At 43.4% G+C, this 25,968-nt stretch overlaps 2 protein-coding genes across 3 annotated transcripts; both read right to left on the bottom strand.

Moving 5' to 3' along the window:
• Positions 1-3,061: 3,061 nt before the first annotated feature.
• LOC123122108 (uncharacterized protein At2g33490) lies at positions 3,062-9,681 on the bottom strand. Of its 2 annotated transcripts, XM_044542246.1 has the most exons (10): positions 9,333-9,681; positions 8,164-8,236; positions 7,491-7,565; positions 7,070-7,131; positions 6,915-6,983; positions 5,962-5,990; positions 5,677-5,884; positions 5,339-5,575; positions 3,820-4,831; positions 3,062-3,273 (listed from the first exon to the last, which is right to left on the bottom strand). In XM_044542246.1, the coding sequence occupies exons 1-9, from the start codon at positions 9,453-9,455 to the stop codon at positions 3,821-3,823; spliced, it is 1,887 nt and encodes a 628-aa protein (XP_044398181.1). In that variant the 5' UTR covers positions 9,456-9,681; the 3' UTR covers positions 3,062-3,273; position 3,820. The 2 variants fall into 2 exon arrangements, with proteins under 2 accessions (XP_044398181.1, XP_044398182.1); XM_044542247.1 differs by lacking the exon at positions 9,333-9,681 and having other exon boundaries at positions 7,070-7,142.
• A 1,097-nt stretch (positions 9,682-10,778) lies between these two features.
• Positions 10,779-17,679, bottom strand: LOC123122107 (pyruvate dehydrogenase E1 component subunit beta-2, mitochondrial). The gene is made up of 14 exons (XM_044542245.1): positions 17,450-17,679; positions 17,240-17,326; positions 15,879-15,959; positions 15,777-15,803; positions 15,619-15,681; positions 15,422-15,508; positions 14,257-14,382; positions 13,655-13,788; positions 13,496-13,568; positions 13,186-13,251; positions 12,831-12,869; positions 12,493-12,617; positions 12,294-12,408; positions 10,779-11,139 (listed from the first exon to the last, which is right to left on the bottom strand). The coding sequence occupies exons 1-14, from the start codon at positions 17,486-17,488 to the stop codon at positions 11,071-11,073; spliced, it is 1,131 nt and encodes a 376-aa protein (XP_044398180.1). The 5' UTR covers positions 17,489-17,679; the 3' UTR covers positions 10,779-11,070.
• Between the last annotated feature and the right edge of the window lie 8,289 nt (positions 17,680-25,968).

Genomic DNA, 25,968 nt, shown 5'->3' with positions numbered 1-25,968 from the left:
AAGCCGCATTGAACTCCTCACGAGAGACCGAGGTTCCCTCATCGGCCGTAGACGAGAACGGATTCACACCGGAGTGCTCCTCCCCACCGTCTACGGTGTCAACCATACTCTTCAGACGGCAAAGTCCTTAATAAAGAGACGAGGCTCTGATACCAATTGAAAGGATCGATATAGTTGACTAGAGGGGGGTGAATAGGCAACTAATAATTTTTAGCTTTTCTTTACCAAATTAAACTTTGCATCAAAGTAGGTTGTCTAGAAATGTAACTAGGTGAGCAACCTATACGATGCAACAACAACAAGCACACGAGCAAGCAATGGATAAAACACAATATGAGCTTGCACAAGTAAAGGTGAGAGATAACCAATAGCGGAGCCAGTGGAGACGAGGATGTGCTACCGCAGTTCCTTCCCTTTAAGGGGAAGTACATCTCCGTTGGAGCGGTGTGGAGGCACAATGCTCCCCAAGAAGCCACTAGGGCCACCGTATTCTCCTCACGCCCTCACACAATGCGAGATGCCGTGATTCCACTATTGGTGCCCTTGAAGGCGACGACCAAACCTTTACAAACAAGGTTGGGGCTATCTCCACAACTCAATTGGAGGCTCCCAACGATACCACGGAGCTTCACCATAATGGAATGTGGCTCCGAGGTGACCTCAACCGTCTAGGGTGCTCAAACACCCAAGAGTAACAAGATCCGCAAGGGATTAGTGGGGGGAATCAAATTTCTTTTGGTGGAAGTGTAGATCCGGGACTTCTCAACCAATCCCTAAAGAATCAACAAGTTGGATTGGCTAGGGAGAGAGATCGGGCGAAAATGAGCTTTGGAGCAACAATGGAGCTTGGGGGAAAAGAGGTAGGTCAACTTGGAGAAGAAGACCTCCTTTTATAAGGGGGAAGCAATCCAACCATTACCCCCCATTCAGCCCGCTCAGAGCGGTACTATCGCTGGGGATAGCGGTACTACTGCTGGGTGTCGCGGTACTACCGCTCCCCCTTGCGGTACTACCGTGTAGACTGAGGGAGACATGAGGCGGAGCGAGATCTAGACCCAGGGCGGTACTAGCAGCGGTGATAGGGGCGGTACTACCGCTCATGAGCGGTACTACCGCCTCTATTGCCGCTGCCAGTGCCGCACAACCCGACACGAGAGGCGACACTTTCGAGTCGAGGCGGTAATAGCATAGCACTTCAGCGGTACTACGGCTGAGAGCCCCCTGGCGGTACTAACTAGACGGTACTACCGCTGCCGAGCGGTACGCCCGCTTGTGGCTCTTGAGCGGTACTTCCGCTGGGAGCTGCAGTACTACCGCTGGGACCATACCAAGCTCACAGTATAAGCAACGAAAGATCCTCCATTGATGCGGGAAGGATCAGTGGGTGCAAAGGAGATGTGTACGTGTTGATTCCACCCTAGCCTTTCCAATGCGGACCCCCTCTTGATAGTACGGTGACTCCTACGAATCAAGTCCACCAAAACCGAAACGAAGGAAATTACACCGTCGTCACTTAAAACTTCGAGGGGAAGGAATCGTCTCGTGCCAATGAATGAATCTCTGAAATACTCAACGCACACGATTAGTCCGCAAAAGCAGTTTCATCAATCACCAAAACTACTTAGAGAGAGACATGCGTTAACACCCTCCCCTAGTAGGATTCGGCCCCCCACAAGGGAAGGAGGGGGCGCCACCTCCACTTGCATATCGATGACCAGATGCGTAGAAATGGAAAACTACGCCAGTACCAGCCTTCAAAAATTTTTATGTATCCCACATTCGGGACACATGCGTTCTTCGATCGCGTGGCAGCGGAAGTCGCTGTAGCCGAAGCCTCCCCCGTCTGCAAGATCGTGAAGAGCATGTAGTTAAATTAGGTTAAATCTATCTTGTTATCCTTCTTGAAATCTAGTATGTAATTGAAATCTGAGTTGAAAAGCTTCCATTGTTGAGGTGGGGAAGGAAAACGTCTTCTAGCCACTGTAAACAGGTCCCACATTAAAAAAATAGAGTGCGCTATTATGACAATTATGTGTTTGCACGTCTCACTAATCCTCTACTACTCTCTTCGTTTCAGTTTACAAGTCCTACGTGTATACCTAGGTTGCCAACTTTATCACTATAATATAAACTATATAACACAAAAATTATACCGTTTGAAAATAGAACATTTAAAATTTATATTGGTATATTTTTTGTAATATATGACTTGTATTAGGTTGGTCAAATTGATGACCTAGAGGTACGCGCATGCCCTGTAAACTGAGAGAGAGTGAGTACTAAACATCCATTTCTGCGAACCAACCTGTGGTTGGATGGTTAGAGGGATAGTGGTAAGCCCACCAGGGTTCAAGTCCTGGTGCTTGCATTATTCCTGAATTTATTTTAGAATTTCTGGCGACGCGCTTTCAGTGGGAGGAGACGTTTCCGTCGACGACGAGGCGCCTACGGTGACTTCATAAATTTCAAGATGACATGTCAGCTCAGTCCCTCGGAGGTGCTCACATGGGTATGCGTGTGTGCGTCCATAGGGGTGAGTGTATGCGTGTATGTATGAGCGCTTGCGTCTGTACTGATGTTAAAAAAAAGACTCCCGTTTTTTTTCACCATTGTACCTAACACGCTATAGATATTATTATTTTTTGAGGACCTAACACGCTATAGATTGGAATGTAACGCTGCCTTCGTACTCCAAGGCGAGGCCCTAACGGTATGGGCTTGAGTAGGTTGAAAAAAGACATACAACCTTTCATCAAACGTAAACAGATAAACATGGAAGAAGAACACCGGTTGTTGTCTTTATGTTCCATATTAATAAAGATATAAACTCACTGGAACTCTCCGCAAAGTTTGTTTAATGAGGCTAGATCAAATGTAAGGATTCCATTAGACATCTACCTATCCTACAGAAAACAAGTTTCTTTACAGCAATCCTACAACAATTCATGAAAATCACTTCATCGAGACAAAATTCCGGAATCCCTTGACAATCATGATGACGAAAATGATGCCTGAGAACAGGCCGTGGCACAACACAGACAAATCTTGCATAAAATTATCAGAGCGAAAAATGGAGAATTTTATTCAACAAACTCGTTATTTGCACAACTACACTCAACCATAAGGGACACCAGCCACCACCAGCTACTTTGCAGTATGGGTTTAGTTCTCATACTAGTATGTACATTGTTTTTCCACGAAAAAGTAGCCAAGCCTCTCGATTAGCATGACATATTATATATCATATAAAATCCCACCTGAACACCAAATATCCTGCACAGGAAAAGAATAGGGAGTAAGATTAGTTTCTTGAATAGAGCTTTCAACATTTCTGACTTAAAAGTAGTTAAGAAACCACATGGAATAATGCAAAGCTGCACTTTTAACTATGCAGGATGAGTATATCATATGAAAATACGAAAGCAACTGTGGAACTAAAACTTGCAAGCTTTATGTACATGCACATTATGAATCATGATCCAGCATCTAGTTCCCCCTTCACAAGTAGTTTATGTGGATACAAACAACAAAGCCAATGGAGAAGAGTAGTCATGAAATCTCTAGTCCCCTTTCACATGGGGCAGTCTTCATTAGTATATTTAAGAGTAGTCATTCAAGGGCTAATTCAATATTGGTTGTGTTTCTCTGTTTCTAGTTAAGAGTAATGAACAAGAATAATTTGATCCTGCAAGGGCTAATTCAATATTGGTTGTGTTTCTCTGTTTCTAGTTAAGAGTAATGAACAAGAAGAATAATTTGATCCTGCAAGGTAACACAGTTCAAAAACAGACTGCAGCACTACACAGAATGAATACTCACCCTATGTTCTGCTAACTGACTCGGCAGCTGCTGGCAAAGGTTGACGATCCTCCAAGAATGTTTGTGTTGAAGGAAGAGAAGAGAGGCTCATTCTAGCGGCCCCTTTATCTTGATTATCTTCTGTTTCTTTGCCATCTGAAATACCTGTTCTAATGCCCCTAGAAGGTATAGAAAAACTACGGGATATAGGCCCAGGCGGTGTTGGTAGAGGCGATGCAGTTTGTGGAGCACTTGGTGGTGTTTGCCTGGCCCTAAAATTAAAATGGTCCTGCCCTGCGTGGCCTCTGGATGCCAACGGGGCAGAATTTGGTACCAACGGCGCAGAGTGAGCGACTAAACTAGAAAATGCTGTATTTCTTGATGCACCAGTGGGCGGTCGCGGTAGCTCGTGAAGCTCCTTAATTCTGGGTGAGGATATGGGTGGCGGGGAGGAACTGGGTGACACTCTCACATGAATTGTTGGCTGATGTGCAGAGCTGTGCCTTGCGGCGGCAGCATCAATATTCTCTGTTGACCTTGATCGGAGAGGAATCGGACCAGAAAAGGACCCCCTCTTCACTTTTTTGTTGTCAGAAGAAGTCTTCAAATTGTTATAGCCTGGTAAAGCAGGATCAACAGCTGGGAGCATTGTCCTTATTTCTGCTGTATTGGTATTGCTTTCTTTCAGCACAGACTGTGCATTAGATAATCTGGCAGGACTTGGTAGCTTATTGTCTCTCAAATCTCCCATATGTGTGCTTGGGTTGAGCGGAGATGAATGGAAAACACTTTTGCTCTCAATAGGAGATCCACTTGTAGGATTTCCTGTGACTGTCTGAGAGGTGGCTTGAACATCATTTGGAGTAGGCAAAACATAAGTATGTATCTTCCTCGTTGCAGAACGCCGCAACTCTTTTACTCTTTCCGCTGTCTCAAGCTTTTTTTCAGGAAAAAGTGGAGCTGACTGGCTTACAGGTCTTTGTCTTTCACCAGGAAAAGAGGAATAATCTCCTTTGCTTCTATCAAAAAATTCCTGCGAAAATAAGAAAGTCAGATGGCGGACTCTCAAGATAGTGAACACGGGGGAGGAACAGTCGACGAAACAAACTGGAATATGTTGGACAAGACAAGACAAAATTAAATGAAAATTTTAAGATGTACACAAACCAAATCCAGTTTACAGACAGTGACATGAGTTAAGAGCACCGACCACACTCTTACAAGCGCAATAAGCTGTATGTGAGGAAATTTAGATATGTGGTGGCATTTACCTATTTAGATCTTTTCGACACATTCGACACATGGAGTGACATACCAATTTTCAGTTCATAACAAAATTTATTGCTTTTTGAGAGATAGCAAATACGTGTCAAAAAAGTCTTAGATTTTGAGACGGAGGGAGTAACTACCAAGATACTTGAAGCGGCACAGTTTCACAAGTTCAGTGAAACAGTTGTAAAAATGCCACATCAAGCAACATAACAGCAAATTCTTCAGTTTGACATTTAGCTATGCTTAAATTACAAAGCTATATTAGTACCTCTGTAGGACTACGGGAAGCATGACCAGCTTCTGCAGTTTCCTTACTTTCTCCATAATCAAAAGAGAGTTCTCCATCATGACTGTCATTGTAATCGTCATCATTTTCATCTTCAACAGAGTAATCCTCATCTTCAAGTGCACTGAACTGATGATCGATGTGTTGTTGCTCGGCAGCAAGCCTAACATGTGGCTCCACAGCCTCAAGAGACTTGACACCCTTTCTGAATAAATTTAACTGGTCCACACAAAATATATAGAAGATTGTACAATATGAGTTTCTGAAGAATGTGATAAATAAAATAAAAGAGGAACCTCTCCGAGTGATAAAATGTGCACCTGGGCGGCATGGTGCCGAGCAGCTTGTGTGAAAAGACTTCGAAACTGTCCTTGCTTCAATGACTTTAACCGGAACAGAAAAAGAGTTGCTTCCTCTTGATAATCTTCCTGAGCTTGTTTCAATTGCTGTGATGCAGCAGGATCACCTTTGGAATTCTTAGATCTTCCCTTTTCTTTCTGCGCATTTAGCAAGACTTCGAACAATTCTCTGAAAGGAGTATGGAGTAATTAAAAATCATCTCAGCAGGGTACGAGTGTAAGCCACAATTTGTATAAGCATCATACCTTTTTTCATCACACTGTCGCTTCATTTCCTGCAATGAAACAATCTCTGCTAGGTAAGTGTTTTTCCTCCTGGAACAGAGACATAGCTCTCTAATGGGTTCAAACTATGAATATTAAAATTCTTTAAATAAATGATTATTACATTAATGGTGTGTTTGGTTTATGCCCAAGGTTGTCCCACCAAAACATTGGCTGGCCAAACTTTTGGTTGAAGTTTTAGTTGGCCAACATTGGCAAGAACAATGAACTAGAGTTGGCAAAGTGCATTGGCATGCCAAATAATTGGCAAACATCGAAACAAAGACCATTTTTTGGGTCATCAACAAAATTTGGTAGGGTACGACGCTTTAGCCAGGATAGACATACCCTAAGTTACATAAGGGTGCATCATAAGAACATAAGAAGAAAAAGAACTGAACTGTCAACAAATTTGACAATGCATGTGTGGCACCATGTTTTTCGTACGATGCATGTGTAGCACTGTGTTTTTCGTACGATGCATGTGTAGCGCCATGTTTTTCATACGATGCATGTGTAGCACCATGTTTGTATGCTTAATAACACCTTCTAATGAAGGTCTCATATGATATGCAGTCACCCCTTCAGGTATGATATGCAGTCATCCTTTGAGGCAACCTCATGCTACCAACTTTATTTCTTTTTTTCCGAGCAACCAGCAGGAGCAAAGCATGCTAACAACTTTCTATTTTTGAGTATCAAGACAGTGTCCAGACTCCACAGTGTTCTAGTACCCTTTAAGATTTTATTGACATAGTGTCCAGAGTGTTCTAGTACTCTTTAAGATTTTATTTCAAAATTAAAATGTATTAGAGAAGAATGTTTGTGACTGAAAGGCTTTGTGACTTATGGGCCAAAGAAGATCTACTGAGCTCAAGGACCATAAAGAAAAGGGCATGAGTGCTATAGAGAGATGCACATAAACAACACCATACCTCTACAGTTTGAAGCTCATTAAGTAGGGACTGTGATGGAGTGGTAATGGTAGTAAGAACATGAACACGCTGGGGAAAAGATGACGAAACAAATCAGCACTAGAAGATCATAGTAATTCTGCAGCTTTAATAAATATGAGCAACTAGAAACTTACATAACTATCTACAAGTTTCCGAAGCTCAAACTGCGATTTCCCGAGCAACAGCAAAACCTTATCTGGGGGCATACTGTTAAATGTAAGCATCAAGCGGCAAAGTGTGAAACAACCAAAAGTTATATTGCATGTTCAATAACATTAAGGTGATAGTGAGTACTTCCTTGCAAAAGAGAGAGGGCGAGAAGGTGTACTACTGACTAGCAAGAGAAGACGGTTAGTGTAAAGAATCTGCATTACTTCACTTCCACATTTTCCTTGAAGAACTTAATCGATGTAGCTAAAAGAGATATTTTAGAGCTGGGAGTGCAGAGTAAGGCTAGTTTAGAATCCTAAATGCTATCATCATAACTGATCCTAAGCATGTAACTGAACATAAACAAACAAGTTCACATGGGAAAAGAATACACAGCATGATTACCATTAATTCCATCTTTAGTTGGTGTAACTCTCTTCAGTAAACAAGTCCCCATTTCTTGTAGTGCTTCAGAGAATTCTGCACACATATATCAAGTCATCAACTAATTATTGGCATTCAATACATAGTCAGATATACATATAACTGTAGCTGCTATAACCACACATGAAGTCATATACTCCCTCCGTTCCTAAATATAAGTCCTTTTAGAGATTTCAATATGGACTGCATACGGAGCAAAATGAGTGAATCTACACCCTAAATATGTCTATATAGATCCGTATGTAGTCCGTATTGAATCTCTAAAAAGACTTATATTTAGAAACGGAAGGAGTAGATGATAACACTTGACGAATGCAAATGAACTGAGGTTGCACAATTTCAATATGGTGAACAACCCAGGAATTTTAAAAATAGTGTACTCTGTGCTGATGAATAAATAACCATGATATCTCTTTTCATACAAACTCTCGTAGTCAACCAAAAAAATAGATAAACTTCAACACAAGATTTTCCATACATTTGAAGAAGGGCGGCTACTATTCATATACCAACCTAATTACTCGCAGGAAACGATCAACAAAATATTTGCACCAAGTACAATAGAATCTGTAAAGTGGGATAAACAAGACACTAAAATGTAAAGACTGAGGGAAAAGGTAGACAAGAAAAATACCATATGAACTGTTTGCTATTGCTGCTGCAACAGCAAGCAAGTTATCATAGCAGTTCCTCATATCTGCCATATCCTGTTAAAAGTAAAGTAGCAGTGTGAAACAAAGTTGGAAATATGTTGCTACAGAAGCTGCTCTTAACACGACGACAAGTTCAGAGTTTTAGCAGAAGCAACTTGTTTGGAATGTAAACTAGGTTTTACTGCTGGTAAATTTGGCCAAATACAATCCACTGTTTTCATTATTCAGAATAGTCGGCAGTTTCATTTTGAAAAGAACGACACTTGGGAATGGGGAAGTCTCTTCTCATAGCCAACAGGATTTTTGACAACCAAATGATATAAAACGACAACCCTAGTTTAATCATGGGCCTTAATCATGAGGGCCTGTTAGCCACCAGACTAGAGCAGCTAAGTTCTCAGATGCTAGTTTTTTTTTCTAACTCAAGGGTAATACTGCACATATAGTCACTCAATTGAATTCACATATGCTTGAACAAAGTAAGCAAAGGTTTGCTTATCAACCAAACAAGAGGCGCCAAAACCCAACCGCACATCACCCCTCCGTATGAAGCACTAAAATTCAGTTGGAACAAGCCCAAATTACCACACCGACAGCGGACCAAAGGAAAATCTCAATACGCTACAATTAAACGTTGTTGACGACAAAGCAAATGAGAGCATGCGATGATCTAGAACTCACAACAGATTCCGACCCAGTAACCAACCAATTCACGCATTCCACACTAGGACTGGACTAGAAAACAACACCGGACTCGTCAGTCAGTATCGTTCGACCAACGCTTCGACAGTCTCCCAGAACCGTTCCCACTGAACTGTAGCGCAGATCCGAACGGTGGCATCCCATGGCAGTTCACCAGGAAGCGAAAATCCCGAGGCAATTCACATGGCACTAGAGGGGCAGTCCATGGCGCCACACCACGCCTACTACCCCGACAGACGCACCGCGAAGCAACCGCCCGGACACCCGAACGCGCTAAACAGCTTCAGGAGCCCGCGGACGCGCCCTGCAACGCAGAACCAGGCGCGCAGCCGCTCCTGCCGTCGCGAGATCTTCCCCCGCACCGTCCGCCCCCACGCGCCGCTCGCACGCACGCACACTCCACGCAGAAGCGAAACGAAAGGGGACGGGCAGCGGAAGGCGCACGCACCTGGGCGGCGGCGAGGAGCTCGTCCGCGGCCTTGGCGGCGGTGGAGTGGTCGCGGTGGCGGTCCACCCGCTGCTCGTGGCGCTGCAGCGCGAACCCGCGCAGCTTCCGCAGCGACGACTTCATCCCGCGCCCGCCGGATCAGCCGCCGCCGAGCCCCGAAGCAGCAGCAGCAGCAGATCCCGGCAGGCAGCACCACGGCGACGGATTCGCGGAGCGGAACCCTAGCTGTAGCGCCCCCACACACCCACAGCACTAGGAGAGCGTCTGCCACTGAGAGGGGGGAGGGGAGGGGAGGCGGAGAGTGGAGAGGAATGGGGAATTGTTTTTCCGCCGAGCCGAGGCCGAGGCCGAGGCGCGAGCGGTTCCTTTATTATTAGTATTTTTATTTTTTTACCACGACTAGTGGTACTACGATACTGGTCCTCCGTATTCTTCTCCGCGAACTGAACTGTTTCAAGGGGCCCTTAATGGCGGTACTGTTAGGGTACCTTTTTTTTCTACTCTATATCTTTCTTTCTTTGTGGGTTGCTTTGAAGCTTTCGATTTCGTGCTGGGCGCCTCAGGTCCGGTCTTTGTTTGGTCAAAGGGAGCCATCAATCAGCAGCTATACTTGCGTGTCTTTATCTTATTTTTAGCCCTGGGTTTATCCCTGGGTCTGGGTGCTGCCGCTTTCCTCTGCCTGTCCAATTGGACCGACTGGACTAGTACTGCTTGCTTGCTTTGTTTACCTGTTGCTTGCTTGCTGCCTGCAGTGTCGTACGAGTACTATAGCTCGGTCCTCGCTCCGGTCAAACATGGCGTTTTCCGAAAGCAAGATTGCAACAAGGCAGGCTGAGAGACACTGCTATGCTATGCAGATGCAGGCGGGATCTGCGTGAGCTGCCTCTGTGCGTCTCGTGTGAGTGAGCGTCACGCCGCTCGAGTGACCGGCCTTTTGGTCCAAGCCAGAGAGAGAGAGAGAGATTCCGGGGACGCAATGGCCCCTTTTAGCATATGTATCTTTCAAGGATTGCTGTTCAAAGATATTTTATCAACAAGAATAGACCGGTTTAGTATTAGTATTAAAGTGATGCTCACGGGCGCCGGATCGGTGCTCAATTATGACGCTACGCTACATTTGACCGGATCTGTTAGTTAGCAACCAAAGCTTGTCGTGGCTGTTGCACCGGCTATGTAGTTGAGTGTACCTCGTAATTGTGGTCATGACCGATTATTATTAGTAGCTGAAACGACGAGCGACGGATAGTCTCCCTTTTATGACGACGACTGAATCTAACGGAATCACATGTTCCCGTGCGTGTGCACCCAGGTTCCAGGGTGAAGATGTTCAAATCCACGAGCAATGACTTGTGGAAAAATGGTTTTTCAAAGATACACGAGGCGATAAGCTTTGACGAGAGAAAGAACTTTTTTTTTTTGAGAATACGAAAGAAAGAATATGGCACATGCATGAGAACACCTCAATTTTCCATTTATGTAACCACCGTGATTAGGCCGTAGTAATAATCAATCAACGAAAGCTGCATGCGTAATAATTCACAAGACAGTGGAGGGAGGCACCAGCGAGTGCGGTGAGATCCGACTGCAGCTAAAAGAATAACATGGCAAAGGCACACCTACAAAAATTTAACTCGCTTTGAGTTTGGGCAATTGTGGATACCATTATGGAACACACACGTTTCTTTCTGGCCGGGCAGGCGATGGGAAAAAGCATGGGCAGAGTAAAGTGAAATTTCGATCACGCAGTTGCCGTCATGGGCAACGCTCTGTAGCAGGCTCGCCTGGCCGCTCGGACGATATCCTCGATCTGCAAGGTCAAGAACGAGAGTAAGTTTGGTCACATTAATAAGATGATCATCAGCTAATAAAAAAAATGATCGACGGATCGTCAAATGTACACAGGACAGCATGTTTTATTGCTTCATTCTGATTGCTCACACCAATAACATCAAAACATTTTACGGTCCTATGTTTGCAGTACAGAAAGCCAGAAAGAATTTGGTGGCAGACAGAATATTTAGGCTTCCCTTTTCAATGGAGCCCCAGGCCAAATACACCCTCGGCAATAATGCGAGTCCAGAGATGCAATGCAACTTTGGACCACTAAATGCCGCCCAAGTCATGCAAAACCCAGTTTCACACGCTAAACATCAAGCATTACAAACAAAGCAAATAAATACTGATGCTGTGACCACCTTGACCAGAAAGGCCACCACCTGGTGTCCACAGCTAGACAACAGGGCGGAGAATCACCAACTTAGAATTATGAAGGGACACCTCCAGGCATAACAGGGTGGCAGACAAAATTCCGCACAAGTGATTTAGGATGTGGAAAAATGCTGGGGCTGACAATGTACTGTTGTCTCCCATTATATATTTGTGGCATATGCTTTCAAAATTATGGTCAAATGACCATGCACATCTGATAGTTCCAGTGAAAAGGATATATGCAAATTGAGCAACCTGAGTGTAGATACACTACAATTTCAGATAACATCTGCATGGATCCAATTTGCAGGTCATTTTCCGACAACTGACAGGGAACCAAAACAAAGATGACAGAATAAGTTGAATATTCCCCAATAATTAGCATCCCTCAAATGCAACCAAAGCCTCCATGTACAGTGTACCCTTACTATGAAGGAGTATGAACTAAAGCAGTCACTTTCCCTGATCCCTGCTGGTTCTGGATTTTCTATGGCACTTCCTCAGGATAGTGCAATCCATTCAGATGATACTAAAAAAAATCCAACTTGTACAATAATAGCTTCAGCTGGTCTATTGCCATTTAAGTCAGCAAGAATGCATGCATGTGGCCCAAACACAAAAATTAAAGGATTGAACAAACATCTATGGTAATCAGTTGTGTAAAAGAAAATAAATGGATGCAACTAGAAAAGCTAGCAGCCATGCAAAACAACAGTACTTGAAAGTTAAGCCATAAAATGGATCAAAGAGGACCTGTGGAACAGCCAATCTCTCAAGGTTGGCAGCATAGGGCATGGGTACATCAGCTCCAGCAATCCTCTCAATTGGAGCATCAAGATACTCAAAGCTTTCTTCTACAACAGACATGCTGCAAAATAGGGCATGTATGTGTTAAAATAATTCTTACTACACAAGTTTGTTTATGTGTGTGTGGTGGGGAGAGAAAGAGAACCATATCTCAGCACCAACACCATGCTGGGGGAAGCCTTCTTCAAGAGTCACCAATCTATTTGTTTTCCTAACGGATGCATTTATGGCGGCTCTATCCAGTGGCCTAATTGATCGAAGGTTGATCACCTATTGAAACATATCAGTACAGAAAATAAGAAGCATTCATGGCATGTACTCCCTCCGTCCGGAATTACTTGTCGCATAAATGGATGTATCTAGAATTAAAATACATCTAGATACATTATTTCTCTGACAAGTATTTTCGGACGGAGGGAGTATCATGTACAGTAAAATCATATCGATAGTTACACTGAAAATATATTTTACAAAAGAAATTACCTCAGCACTGATTCCTTCCTTGGACAGTATCTCAGCAGCCTGTAAACAAACTGAGCGTTATCATATGTCAACATAAAAATGCTGGGAGAGTAATTCAACCCATCAACAGAACATACCTATGTTAGAACAAAATATAAAAGAAAACCGCAATTCCCAAAAGGGCTCTTTGCATATCAACTTAACAAATAGGAAAAGCATATCAATGTAGCACATTGAACTCCTTTCAGAAAAGAAGACGTGCCAATGTGACGTCCTTGAGAAATGAAAGCTAATGGTGTGTCAAATCCTATAAGGTTGACAACACAGCAAATTCATCTTCCTCCCACGTTGTTTTACCAACTATAGCATGACGCACCTGAAGAGCATAGCCGACCATCTTGGAGAATGCAGTAATCGTAACATCTTTACCCTCGCGTTCTATCTACAGAAAGAAGAGATCCACAGGTAAGTACATACTGCAGAGAATTTCAGTAATTATATCCCAAAAATAACTATCTAAGAGCATGCATCTGATCTCTGAAAGCAGTGCATACTGCATAGAGGTCAATTTTCTGTTGTTGCTTTCAATCCTATTCATTGAAACCAACAACAGAAAATCGTCAAAGACTTCAAAGCAGGGAATGCATCAGAAATTTCTTTCAAAACACATGCACATAACAGCATACCTTAGCTTTGCCAATCGGCAGAGCAAAACTAGAATCAAGCACTTCATCAGAAACAGGGAACGACTCTCCATAGCTGCAGAAAAAAACATAACATCTCAATGAAATGATAACAGGCCGCTATAAAGTATAAATACCTCAACAAGGTCAGATGTTGCATACAGTAATTCATTTTCCAGAAAAACAACGGGATCAGGATCCCTAATTGCAGCTTTTAGCAAGCCTCTGGCATCTTCTGAAGAATATGGAGCCAGAACCTTAAGTCCTGGAACATGCGCAAACCAAGCTGCATAACACTGTATACCAGTTCAATTAGTACAGTGCAAACACCAAAATCATTCAGTGTTTACAAAAAGATGCCACCACAATGTATTGAACATATCCTAGGAGCTGGTAGTAAACTAACTTTGCATACATTGCTAATGATAAAGAACTCACAAAATGATAATTTAGGTCTGTTGGCTTAAAATCAAAGAAACTCTACACAACCATCTGAGCTCTCTCTCACACACACACACACCCCTCCCTGAACCTTGCATAACCATTTTGGCAAGGGAGTTATATAGACTTCTAAAAAGAAAGTCATCATTTAGTATATTTGGTGTTACTATTCTAGTATAGCAAAGTGGTCTGCATGTCTACTGTATCTTCTCGAAACAAGCACAAGTAGGTGGCAACAACATAACAAAGAAATAAAGCTACTTGTTTCAAAATTATTTGAGTACTAAGAAGAACCGACACATGAGCGATTCCCTCTTACAAACCTGTGAGTGTTGAGCACCAACTCCAGCAGCAGCACCATTTGGTCCTCTGAAAACAATTGGGACATTTATCTGACCAGCTGACATGTAGTTTGACTTAGCAGCTGAGTTGATGATATGATCGATTGCCTGAATGTTACAAATTATTAATTATTTTTCTTACAGCATAAACAATTGAAATGTGCAGTTGTTATAATGGAAAAGTACATTCTAAATCACATGAGAGAAAAAGGAACGCCTGATACAGAGGTAGACCTGTGTTACAGACTTGCAGTGAAAAAACTAGTGACAAACTGCCTGTCAGCCACACGAGTAAAGCATGCATAATGATCACCTTTATTTTTATAGTACATGGAAATAACCATTAATGGTTAATACTCCATCCGTTCCTAAATATAGGTCTTTCTAATGATTTCAATAAGTGACTACATACGAAGCAAAATGAGTGAATCTACACTCTAAAATATGTCTATATACATCCGTATGTGATAGTCCATTTGAAATCTCTAAAAAGACTTATTTAGGAACGGAGGTTGTACTACATTATACATTGACAACATTGTATTTCAGACTACCAGAGATTCAAACTACATCCACTGTATTCTTCCAAAAAGTTAACTGGCACGAAAAGCAGATATGTGAATGTCAACCATAAAAGCTACATCTAATGTAAATTATTCCAGAGAAAACCTCTAATTAACATCAACTTCAGAAGATTCACTATTACACTAGGATCTTGGCAACACCATTGGCAAGACATATAACTACACGACTGTAAACACATAGCAAATACTAATCAGAAGGTATACAGCAAAGAGATCCTTTAGAAAACTAGCAAGAAAAAAGGGTAGTAACTAATAAGAGCTTGCATTTACATCGAGGATCGAGCTACTAAGTGTGGTAATGTACAATAACATATGTTTCTTGCGAAGTGATTACATGCATTAAGTTGACTATCCTAAACCATGCAATGCTTTAAGGCATGAACCATTCTCACACTGGGAAAACACAGAAGTGCAGCATGTGTTAAGTAGGTTCAAGATGCAAAAGCATGAAGCATGAGTGCTTCTTGCATCTTGAACCAACAGGTATTGCAGCATAAAAATTACGTGCATAAGGACTTTAAACCAAGCACATAAAACAAACTTGTTTGGCCCTTATAACTGACCTGCATTGAGAAATTAAATGTCATGAACTCTATAACTGGCCGAAGACCTTGATAGGCTGCACCAACACCAATGCCTGTAAAACCAGCCTGGACAAACATAACAATAACACATAAACGCTTGACCAGAATTGTTTCGGTCTGAAAATGTACGGATGGACAGCAGCAATTGGATTGTTTGAAGAATGTAAGAGTGAAACCTCAGTGATTGGGGTATCAAGAACCCTATCAGGACCATACTTGTCAAGCAAGCCCTTCGTAATCTGCAGAAACCCAATTGAAGATCAATAACCATAAAATTCAGAATTCGATATCAGCTGACAAGGGACCTACAAAAAAACAATTATTCTTTGCACACCTTGTATGCACCTTGATATTCTCCAACCTATCACAAACGAAGAGGCGTTAGAAAAGAGAAGCTAATAAAAGAACGAAAAAATGTATTCATTCAAAATGCTACCTCTTCACCCATCAAAAAGACAGAAGGATCAGCAGACATTTCTTCATCTAGGGCAGAGTTCAACGCGTCACGTACGGTGATCTGAACAGGTAAAACAATATTGTATGTCACTAACCTTGTAAGTTGTAAAACAGAGCTACTGAATGCAGCTTTCCCTTTTTCCCAATCAGCAAACAATTCTCAAGGATAACTCTCGATATAACCCTAGATACTTTCAGCATAAAACAAGCATATCTAACCACACAGAACTGGGAACAAATATGTGCTGGTTAATCCAGGAACCATCCTTTGTTCCCCGCATCGCCCAAAGGAAAAAAGGAGCAATAACATACACAATCAAGCACACCAATGACCACTGTTACCCAGTTTCACTGATACTCATTCTGATGTACTCAAGTAATAGTGAAGAATGGCAATTAAAGGTGAAGAACAATGCAAGGAATATATTATGTAAAATGCATTTGCATAATGTTAATCAGTAGGAGGTTATTCTCTGAAGTAGAGCCAATACGTTGACATAGGTATGGACGCATGGTCACTAGGTAATATCACATCTTAAGAAACTAACAAGAAAAAGGAGAGGTGTATGGACAGGACAGTGCTTCATAAGCAAAGTAAATAACTAAATCTCATCTTGCAAATAGGAGAATTTTTCGCCAAATGAAGTCACATGATAGATATATGAACCCCAAGCAGAACTACTAAAGTCAAATAAGCGGTTTCCAATCTATGAGGAAGTCTACCATGTTGAAGGTAAAGAAAATATCACTTCAATGCAAGCCAAACCACAAAGGCAATTCATCTTTCCTTGCAATAACAAACACACTTCATCTTCTAAGCTCTGCAACAATAAATTGTCAAACACACAAACCCTAAGGATAAAGCAACCGGCCGATGCTTCGACTCTACAGCCCATACAACTGCCATCAGCAGGTAGTCACAGGCCCACAGCAATCTATACGTAGGAAACGATGGTGACTTCAATTCTAAGATAGCCACTAACCACCGAAACATTACAACAGCCATTATTTTTTGCCAACCAAAGAAATAGAGTAGAGATACGTAATACAATTACGGTACGAAACCAAAACTACATAATAAAATAACGAATTAATATCATAACCAACCACCCGCCTCGACACCAAACCAGAACAATCGCTGTGCGTCACCGCCACTATTATAATAACAACAGCAAAAGTCGTAATCTCCAACGCCATCTATAAAACTAAGCAGCAGCCGATCTCCGGTCAAAACAGCCCGTCAAATAACGAAACGACACAATCGAGCGAAAGCGGACCACGTCATTACAGGCCAATGCGGCGCGCGCGATTAAAAAAACTAGGGTTCTGCCACGCGCTCACCTCCTTGGCCGCGGAGGAGTACCCCCTTGCCGCCTCCGTGGACGCCGCCGCCGCCGGGCGGAGCCTCCGCAGCAACTGCCCCAGCATCTGCACGCAACAAACGGAACAGCGAATCCATCATCAGCAGCCGCATCGTAGATCGAACCCGAACCGAACGTGGGGAAATGATCGGAGGGAGATGCGATGCGGGGGAAGGGAATCGGCGCTCACGGGGCCGGATCCGAGCTGCCTCCTCGCGGCGCCCAGCATCTTCGTCCACGCGATCGGAGCGGCGGGCGGGGGGGCGCGAATCCGACGGTGGCGCGGCGGTGGATGTGTCGCCGGGCTGGAGGCAGCGAGAGGGACGGGGCGTGGGGAGGAGACGCAGACGCCGCCTCGGAACGGTGGAATTGGAGGGCGTAGTAGGTGGAGGGTGGAGGAGGGCGTGGATACGTCTCTGCGCGAGATTCTTATTTAGCCAGCGTTTTTGCAGGAAAGCCCCTCGCTTATTGTGTAGTTTACCTGCTTAATGATGCTTTGCAAGTCCCACGGCTCGGCCCAAATTAGCTACTTTTATAGAGACAGAGTGGCCCAAATTAGTTGGGTAATAGTAGACGACTGGGGTCGGTTGAAAATGAGCCCACCAAGATGATGGGCTCAGAGCTAGAAACATGGTGTTAGAGGCCTATTTAGACTAAATATTTTTTCCTTTTAAAAATCCCTTTTCTTCATGTTTATAATCATTTTAGTTACCTAAATTCGAATTGATGTGCTTGGGCAAATCTCTGCATCTTCTCTCCTTTCGGATTGAATAATGTCTTCACAAGAGTTCACCGCTGAGGATAGATATGATCAGCTAGATAGTATCCCTTCTTGTACTGTTAGTCATTGATCTCAAAGTTGACCTCGGGGCAGTGGCCTTCCGCAGGCCGTGCCAACATTGGAGAACGCTGAAGCACGTTGTTGTCATTGTGAGAACCAGCCATGGCAAAAAAAGGAGTGCCAAATCCAAAGATCTCGTGAAGCCACTGCTTCTACTATGACAATGTAACCTTTCACATGCCCCCTGTACTGCCCCTGCCAAACAAATAAACAGTTCTTCTACTTCCAGTGCATACAATCTATGCTACTAAGCATTCCCCGAAAGCCTCTATCTGCATTGATCGCCGACAACCGGGTTGTATCTGCGGCATTTGACTCTCTCATGTACTCAAGGCCAAACACTGCCACCACGGTCTTGCAAAACCTCTACATTGATATGTGATACATCTCTGTCGTATCTATAATTTTTGATTGTTTCACGCCAATATTATACAAGTTTTACATACTTTTGGCAAAATTTTATATGATTTATTGGACTAACCTATTGATCCAGTGTCAGTTCCTGTTTTCTGCATGTTTTTTGTATCGCAGAGTATCCATATCAAACGAAGTCCAAATGCAATAAAATTTCACGGAGAATTATTTTGGAATATTTGTGATTTTTGGGAGTTGGAATCACCGCAAACGGAGGCCCACACGCACCACAAGACACCAGGGCGCGCCCCAGGCCCCTGACGCGCGGTGGTGGGTTGTGCACACCTCGTACATTGGTTGGGCTCTACTTCGGGCGCAAGGAAGCTTATATCCGGGGAAAAAATCGTGTTCAAATCTCAGCTCAATCGGAGTTACGGATCTCCGGGAATATAAGAAACGGTTTTCGGTCACATCTGGGAACGCAAAACAGAAAAAAACAGAGAGGGAGATCCAATCTCGGAGGGGCTCCCGCCCCTCCGCCGCCATGGAGACCATGGACCAGAGGAGGAATTCTCCTCCCATCTAGGGGGGAGGCCAAGGAAGAAGAAGAAGGAGGGGGCTCTCTCCCCCTCTCTCTCTCGGTGGCGCCGGAGTGCCGCCGGGGCAAGGATCGTGACGGCGATCTACATCAATAATCTTGCTACCGTCAACACCAACTCTCTCCCCCTCTTTGCAGCGGTGTAACACCCCTTCTCCCCGTTGTAATCTCTACTTAAACATGGTGCTCAACTCTATATATTATTTCCCATTGATCTATGGTTATCCTATGATGTTTGAGTAGATCTGTTGTGTCTTGTGGGTTAATCGTGATCTTGGTTGGTCTGATTGTATATTTTATTTATGGTGCTGTCCTACGGTGCCCTCCGTTCTCGCGCAAACGTGAGGGGCCCTCGCTGTAGGGTGTTGCAATATGTTCATGGTTTGCTTACGGTGGGTTGCGAGAGTGACAGAAACTTAAACCCGAGTAGGTGGGCTATGATGTATGGGAGTAAAGAGGACTTGATACTTAATGCTATGGTTGGGTTTCACGACCTTAATGATCTTTAGTAGTTGCGGATCCTTGCTAGAGTTCCAATCATAAGTGCATATGATCCAAGTAGAGAAAGTATGTTAGCTCATGCCTCTCCTGAAGGAAATATGCCCTAGAGGCAATAATAAAGTTGTTATTTATATTTCCTTATACCATGATAAATGTTTATTATTCATGCTAGAATTGTATTAACCGGAAACTTAGTACATGTGTGAATACATAGACAAACAGAGTGTCACTAGTATGCCTCTACTTGACTAGCTCATTAAATCAAAGATGGTTAAGTTTCATAGGCATAGACATGAGTTGTCATTTGATTAACGGGATCACATCATTAGAGAATGATGTGATTGACTTGACCCATTCCGTTAGCTTAGCACTTGATCGTTTAGTTTGTTGCTATTGCTTTCTTCATGACTTATACATGTTCCTATGACTATGAGATTATGCAACACCCGAATACCGGAGGAACACTTAGTGTGCTATCAAATGTCACAACGTAACTGGATGATTATAAAGATGCTCTACAGGTGTCTCCGGTGGTGTTTGTTGGGTTGTCATAGATCGAGATTAGGATTTGTCACTCCGTGTTCCGGAGAGGTATCTCTAGGCCCTCTCGGTAATGCACATCACTATAAGCCTTGCAAGCAATGTGACTAATGAGTTAGTTGCGGGATGATGCATTACAGAACGAGTAAAGAGACTTGCCGGTGACGAGATTGAACTAGGTATTGAGATACCGACGATCGAATCTCGGGCAAGTAACATACCGATGACAAAGGGAACAACGTATGTTGTTATGCGGTTTGACCGATAAAGATCTTCGTAGAATATGTTGGAACCAATATGAGCATCCAGGTTCCGCTATTGGTTATTGACCGGAGATGAGTCTCGGTCATGTCTACATAGTTCTCGAACCCGTAGGGTCCGCACGCTTAACGTTCGGTGACAATCGGTATTATGAGTTTATGTGTTTTGATGTACCGAAGGTTGTTCGGAGTCCCAGATGTGATCACGGACATGACGAGGAGTCTCGAAATGGTCGAGACATAAAGATTGATATATTGGACGACTATGTTTGGACTTCGGAATGGTTCCGGGTGAGTTCGGGCAATTACCGGAGTACCGCGGGTTACCGGAACCCCCCGGGGAGTCTAATGGGCCATATGGGCCTTAGTGGAGAGAGAGGGGGGCGGCCAGGGCAGGCCGCGTGCCCCTCCCCCTTGGGTCCGAATTACACTAGGGAAGGGGGGGCGGTGCCCCCCTTTCCTTCTCCCTCTCTCCTCCTTCCTTCCTCTCCTACTCCAAGTAGGGAAAGGGGGAATCCTACTCCCGGTGGGAGTAGGACTCCCCTTGGGGCGCGCCATGAGAGGGTCGGCCCTCCCCCTCCTCCACTCCTTTATATACGGGAGAGGGGGCACCCCATAGACACACAAGTTGACAGTTGTCTTAGCCGTGTGCGGTGCCCCCCTCCACAGATTCCACCTCGGTCATATCGTTGTAGTGCTTAGGTGAAGCCCTGCATCGTTAACTTCATCATCACCGTCAGCACACCGTCGTGCTGACGAAGCTCTCCCTCGACACTCAGCTGGATCGAGAGTTCGTGGGACGTCACCGAGCCGAACGTGTGCAGATCGCGGAGGTGCCGTACTTTCGGTACTAGGATCGGTCGGATCGTGAAGACGTACGACTACATCAACCGCATTGTCATAACGCTTCCTCTTTTGGTCTACGAGGGTACGTGGACAACACTCTCCCCTCTCGTTGCTATGCATCACCTAGATGGATCTTGCGTGTGCGTAGGAATTTTTTTAAAATTAATGCGTTCCCCAACAGTGGCATCCGAGCCAGGTCTATGCGTAGATGTTATATGCACGAGTAGAACACAAAGAGTTGTGGGCGATAATAGTCATGCTGCTTACCAGCATGTCATACTTTGATGCGGCGGTATTGTTGGATGAAGCGGCCCGGACAGACATTACGCGTACGCTTACGCGAGACTGGTTCTACCGACGTGCTTTGCACACAGGTGGCTGGCGGGTGTCAGTTTCTCCAACTTTAGTTGAATCGAGTGTGACTACGCCCGGTCCTTGTTGAAGGTTAAAACAGCATACTTGACGAAAAATCGTTGTGGTTTTGATGCGTAGGTAAGAACGGTTCTTGCTCAGCCCGTAGCAGCCATGTAAAACTTGCAACAACAAAGTAGAGGACGTCTAACTTGTTTTTGCAGGGCATGTTGTGATGTGATATGGTCAAGACATGATGCTAAATTTTATTGTATGAGATGATCATGTTTTGTAACACAGTTATCGGCAACTGGCAGGAGCCATATGGTTGTCGCTTTATTGTATGAAATGCAATCGCCATGTAATTGCTTTACTTTATCACTAAGCGGTAGCGATAGTCGTAGAAGTAATAGTTGGCGAGACGACAACGATGCTACGATGGAGATCAAGGTGTCGCGCCGGTGACGATGGTGATCATGACGGTGCTTTAGAGACGGAGATCAAAGGCACAAGATGATGATGGCCATATCTCATATCACTTATATTGATTGCATGTGATGTTTATCTTTTATGCATCTTATTTTGCTTAGTTCGGCGGTAGCATTATAAGATGATATCTCACTAAATTTCAAGGTACAAGTGTTCTCCCTGAGTATGCACCATTGCGAAAGTTCGTCATGCCGAGACACCACGTGATGATCGGGTGTGATAAGCTCTACGTTCACATACAACGGGTGCAAGCCAGTTTTGCACACGCAGAATACTCGGGTTAAACCTGACGAGCCTAGCATATGCAGATATGGCCTCGGAACACTGAGACCGAAAGGTCGAGCGTGAATCATATAGTAGATATGATCAACATAGTGATGTTCACCATTGAAAACTACTCCATCTCACGTGATGATCGGACATGGTTTAGTTGATTTGGATCACGTGATCACTTAGATGATTAGAGGGATGTCTATCTAAGTAGGAGTTCTTAAGTAATATGATTAATTGAACTTTAATTTATCATGAACTTAGTACCTAATAGTATTTTGCATGTCTATGTTGTTGTAGATCAATGGCCCGTGCTACTGTTCCTTTGAATTTTAATGCGTTCCTAGAGAAAGCTAAGTTGAAAGTGATGGTAGCAACTACACGGACTGGGTCCGTAACTTGAGGATTATCATCATTGCTGCACAGAAGAATTACGTCCTAGAAGTACCGCTAGGTGCAAGACCCACTGCAGGAGCAACGCCGGACGTTGTGAACGCCTGGCAGAGCAAAGCTGATGACTACTTGATAGTTCAGTGTGCCATGCTTTACGGCTTAGAACCGGGACTTCAATGACGTTTTGAACGTCATGGAGCATATGAGATGTTCCAGGAGTTGAAGTTAATATTTCAAGAAAATGCCCGGATTGAGAGATATGAAAGTCTCCAATAAGTTCTATAGCTACAAAATGGAGGAGAATAGTTATGTCCATGAGCATATACTCAAAATGTCTGGGTATCATAATCACTTGACTCAGTTGGGAGTTAATCTTCCGGTTGATAGTGTCATTGACAGAGTTCTTCAATCACTGCCACCAAGCTACAAAAGCTTCGTGATGAACTATAACATGCAAGGGATGGATAAGACGATTCCCGAGCTCTTCGCAATGCTAAAGGCTGCGGAGGTAGAAATCAAGAAGGAGCATCAAGTGTTGATGGTCAACAAGACCATCAGTTTCAAGAAAAAGGGTAAAGGGAAGAAGGGGAACTTCAAGAAGAACGGCAAGCAAGTTGCTGCTCAAGTGAAGAAGCCCAAGTCTAGACCTAAGCCTGAGACTGAGTGCTTCTACTCCAAAGGGACTGATCACTAGAAGCGGAACTGCCCCAAGTATTTGGCGGATAAGAAGGATGGCAAGGTGAACAAAGGTATATGTGATATACATGTTATTGATGTGTACGTTACTAATACTCGCAGTAGTACCTGGGTATTTGATACTGGTTCTGTTGCTAATATTTGCAACTCGAAACAGGGACTACGGATTAAGCGAAGATTGGCTAAGGACGAGGTGACGATGCGCGTGGGAAATGGTTCCAAAGTCGATGTGATCACCGTTGGCACGCTACCTCTATATCTACCTTCGGGATTAGTTTTAGACCTGAATAATTGTTATTTGGTGCCAGCGTTAAGCATGAACATTATATCTGGATCTTGTTTGATGCGAGACGGTTATTCATTTAAATTCGAGAATAATGGCTGTTCTATTTATATGAGTAATATCTTTTATGGTCATGCACCCTTGAAGAGTGGTCTATTTTTGTTGAATCTCGATAGTAGTGACACCCATATTCATAATATTGAAGCCAAAAGATGCAGAGTTGATAATGATAGTGCAACTTATTTGTGGCACTGCCGTTTGGGTCATATTGGTGTAAAGCGCAAGAAGAAACTCCATTCGGATGGACTTTTGGAATCACTTGATTATGAATCACTTGGTACTTGCAAACCATGCCTCATGGCAAAGATGACTAAAACTCCGTTCTCCGGAACAATGGAGCGAGCAACAGATTTGTTGGAAATCATACATACTGATGTATGTGGTCCGATGAATATTGAGGCTCGCACGGGTATCGTTATTTTCTGACCTTCACAGATGATTTGAGCAGATATGGGTATATCTACTTGATGAAACATAAGTCTGAAACATTTGAAAAGTTCAAAGAATTTCAGAGTGAAGTGGAAAATCATCGTAACAAGGAAATAAAGTTTCTGCGATCTAATCGTGGAGGAGAATATTTGAGTTACGAGTTTGGTCTTTATTTGAAACAATGCGGAATAGTTTCACAACTCACACCACCTGGAACACCACAGCGTAATGGTGTATCCGAATGTCGTAACCGTACTTTATTAGATATGGTGTGATCTATGATGTCTCTTACTGATTTACCGCTATCGTTTTGGGGTTATACTTTAGAGACGGCTGCATTCACGTTAAATAGGGCACCATCTAAATCCGTTGAGACGACACCTTATGAACTGTGGTTTGGCAAGAAACCCAAATTATCGTTTCTTAAAGTTTGGGGCTGCGATGCTTATGTGAAAAAGCTTCAACCTGATAAGCTCGAACCCAAATCGGAGAAATGTGTCTTCATAGGATACCCAAAGGAGACTGTTGGGTACACCTTCTATCACAGATCCGAAGGCAAGACATTCGTTGCTAAGAATGGATCCTTTCTACAGAAGGAGTTTATCTCGAAAGAAGTGAGTGGGAGGAAAGTAGAACTTGATGAGGTAACTGCACCTGCTCCCTTATTGGGAAAGTAGTTCATCACAGAAATCAGTTCCTGTGACTACTACACCAATTAGTTAGGAAGCTAATGATGATGATCATGTAACTTCAGATCAAGTTACTACCGAACCTCGTAGGTCAACCAGAGTAAGATCCGCACCAGAGTGGTACGGTAATCCGGTTCTGGAGGTCATGTTACTTGACCATGACGAACCTACGAACTATGAGGAAGCGATGATGATCCCAGATTCCGCGAAATGGCTTGAGGCCATGAAATCTGAGACGGGATCCATGTATGAGAACAAAGTGTGGACTTTGGTTGACTTGCCTGATGATCGGCAAGCCATAGAGAATAAATGGATCTTCAAGAAGAAGACTGACGCTGACGGTAATGTTACTGTCTACAAAGCTCGACTTGTTGCGAAAGGTTTTCGACAAGTTCAAGGAGTTGACTACGATGAGACCTTCTCACCCATAGCGATGCTTAATTCCGTCCGAATCATGTTAGCAATTGCTGCATTTTATGATTATGAAATTTGGCAAATGGATGTAAAGACTGCATTCCTGAATGGATTTCTGGAAGAAGAGTTGTATATGATGCAACACGAAGGTTTTGTCAATCCAAAGGATGCTAACAAAGTGTGTAAGCTCCAGCGATCCTTTTATAGACTGGTGCAAGCATCTCGGAGTTGGAATAAACGTTTTGATAGTGTGATCAAAGCATATGGTTTTATACAGACTTTTGGAGAAGCCTGTATTTACAAGAAAGTGAGTGGGAGCTCTGTAGCATTTCTAATATTATATGTGGATGACATATTGTTGATTGGAAATGATATAGAATTTCTGGATAGCATAAAAGGATATTTGAATAAGCGTTTTTCAATGAAAGACCTCGGTGAAGCTGCTTATATATTGGGCATCAAGATCTATAGAGATAGATCAAGACGCTTAATTGGACTTTCACAAAGCACATACCTTGATAAAGTTTTGAAGAAGTTCAAAATGGATCAAGCAAAGAAAGGGTTCTTGCCTGTGTTACAAGGTGTGAAATTGAGTCAAACTCAATGCCCGACCACTGCAGAAGATAGAGAGAAAATGAAAGTCATTTCCTATGCTTCAGCCATAGGTTCTATCATGTATGCAATGTTGTGTCCCA

This window comes from Triticum aestivum, chromosome 5D (genome assembly GCF_018294505.1).
Source record: "Triticum aestivum cultivar Chinese Spring chromosome 5D, IWGSC CS RefSeq v2.1, whole genome shotgun sequence".
NCBI lineage: Eukaryota > Viridiplantae > Streptophyta > Magnoliopsida > Poales > Poaceae > Triticum > Triticum aestivum.
This window is presented reverse-complemented; position numbering and strand designations above follow the sequence as displayed.

Coding starts and splice junctions, on each gene's coding strand:
- LOC123122108 (XM_044542246.1), bottom strand. CDS start 9,455: ATGAAGTCGTCGCTGCGGAAGCTGCGCGGGTTCGCGCTGCAGCGCCAC. Junction 8,237..9,332: donor AGCTCCTCGCCGCCGCCCAG/GTGCGTGCGCCT, acceptor TACTTTTAACAG/GATATGGCAGATATGAGGAA. Junction 7,132..7,490: donor AACTAAAGATGGAATTAATG/GTAATCATGCTG, acceptor GTATGCCCCCAG/ATAAGGTTTTGCTGTTGCTC.
- LOC123122107 (XM_044542245.1), bottom strand. CDS start 17,488: ATGCTGGGCGCCGCGAGGAGGCAGCTCGGATCCGGCCCC. Junction 15,682..15,776: donor AATATCAAGGTGCATACAAG/GTGTGCAAAGAA, acceptor GGGTTTCTGCAG/ATTACGAAGGGCTTGCTTGA. Junction 12,409..12,492: donor GGTGTTGGTGCTGAGATATG/GTTCTCTTTCTC, acceptor CCTATTTTGCAG/CATGTCTGTTGTAGAAGAAA.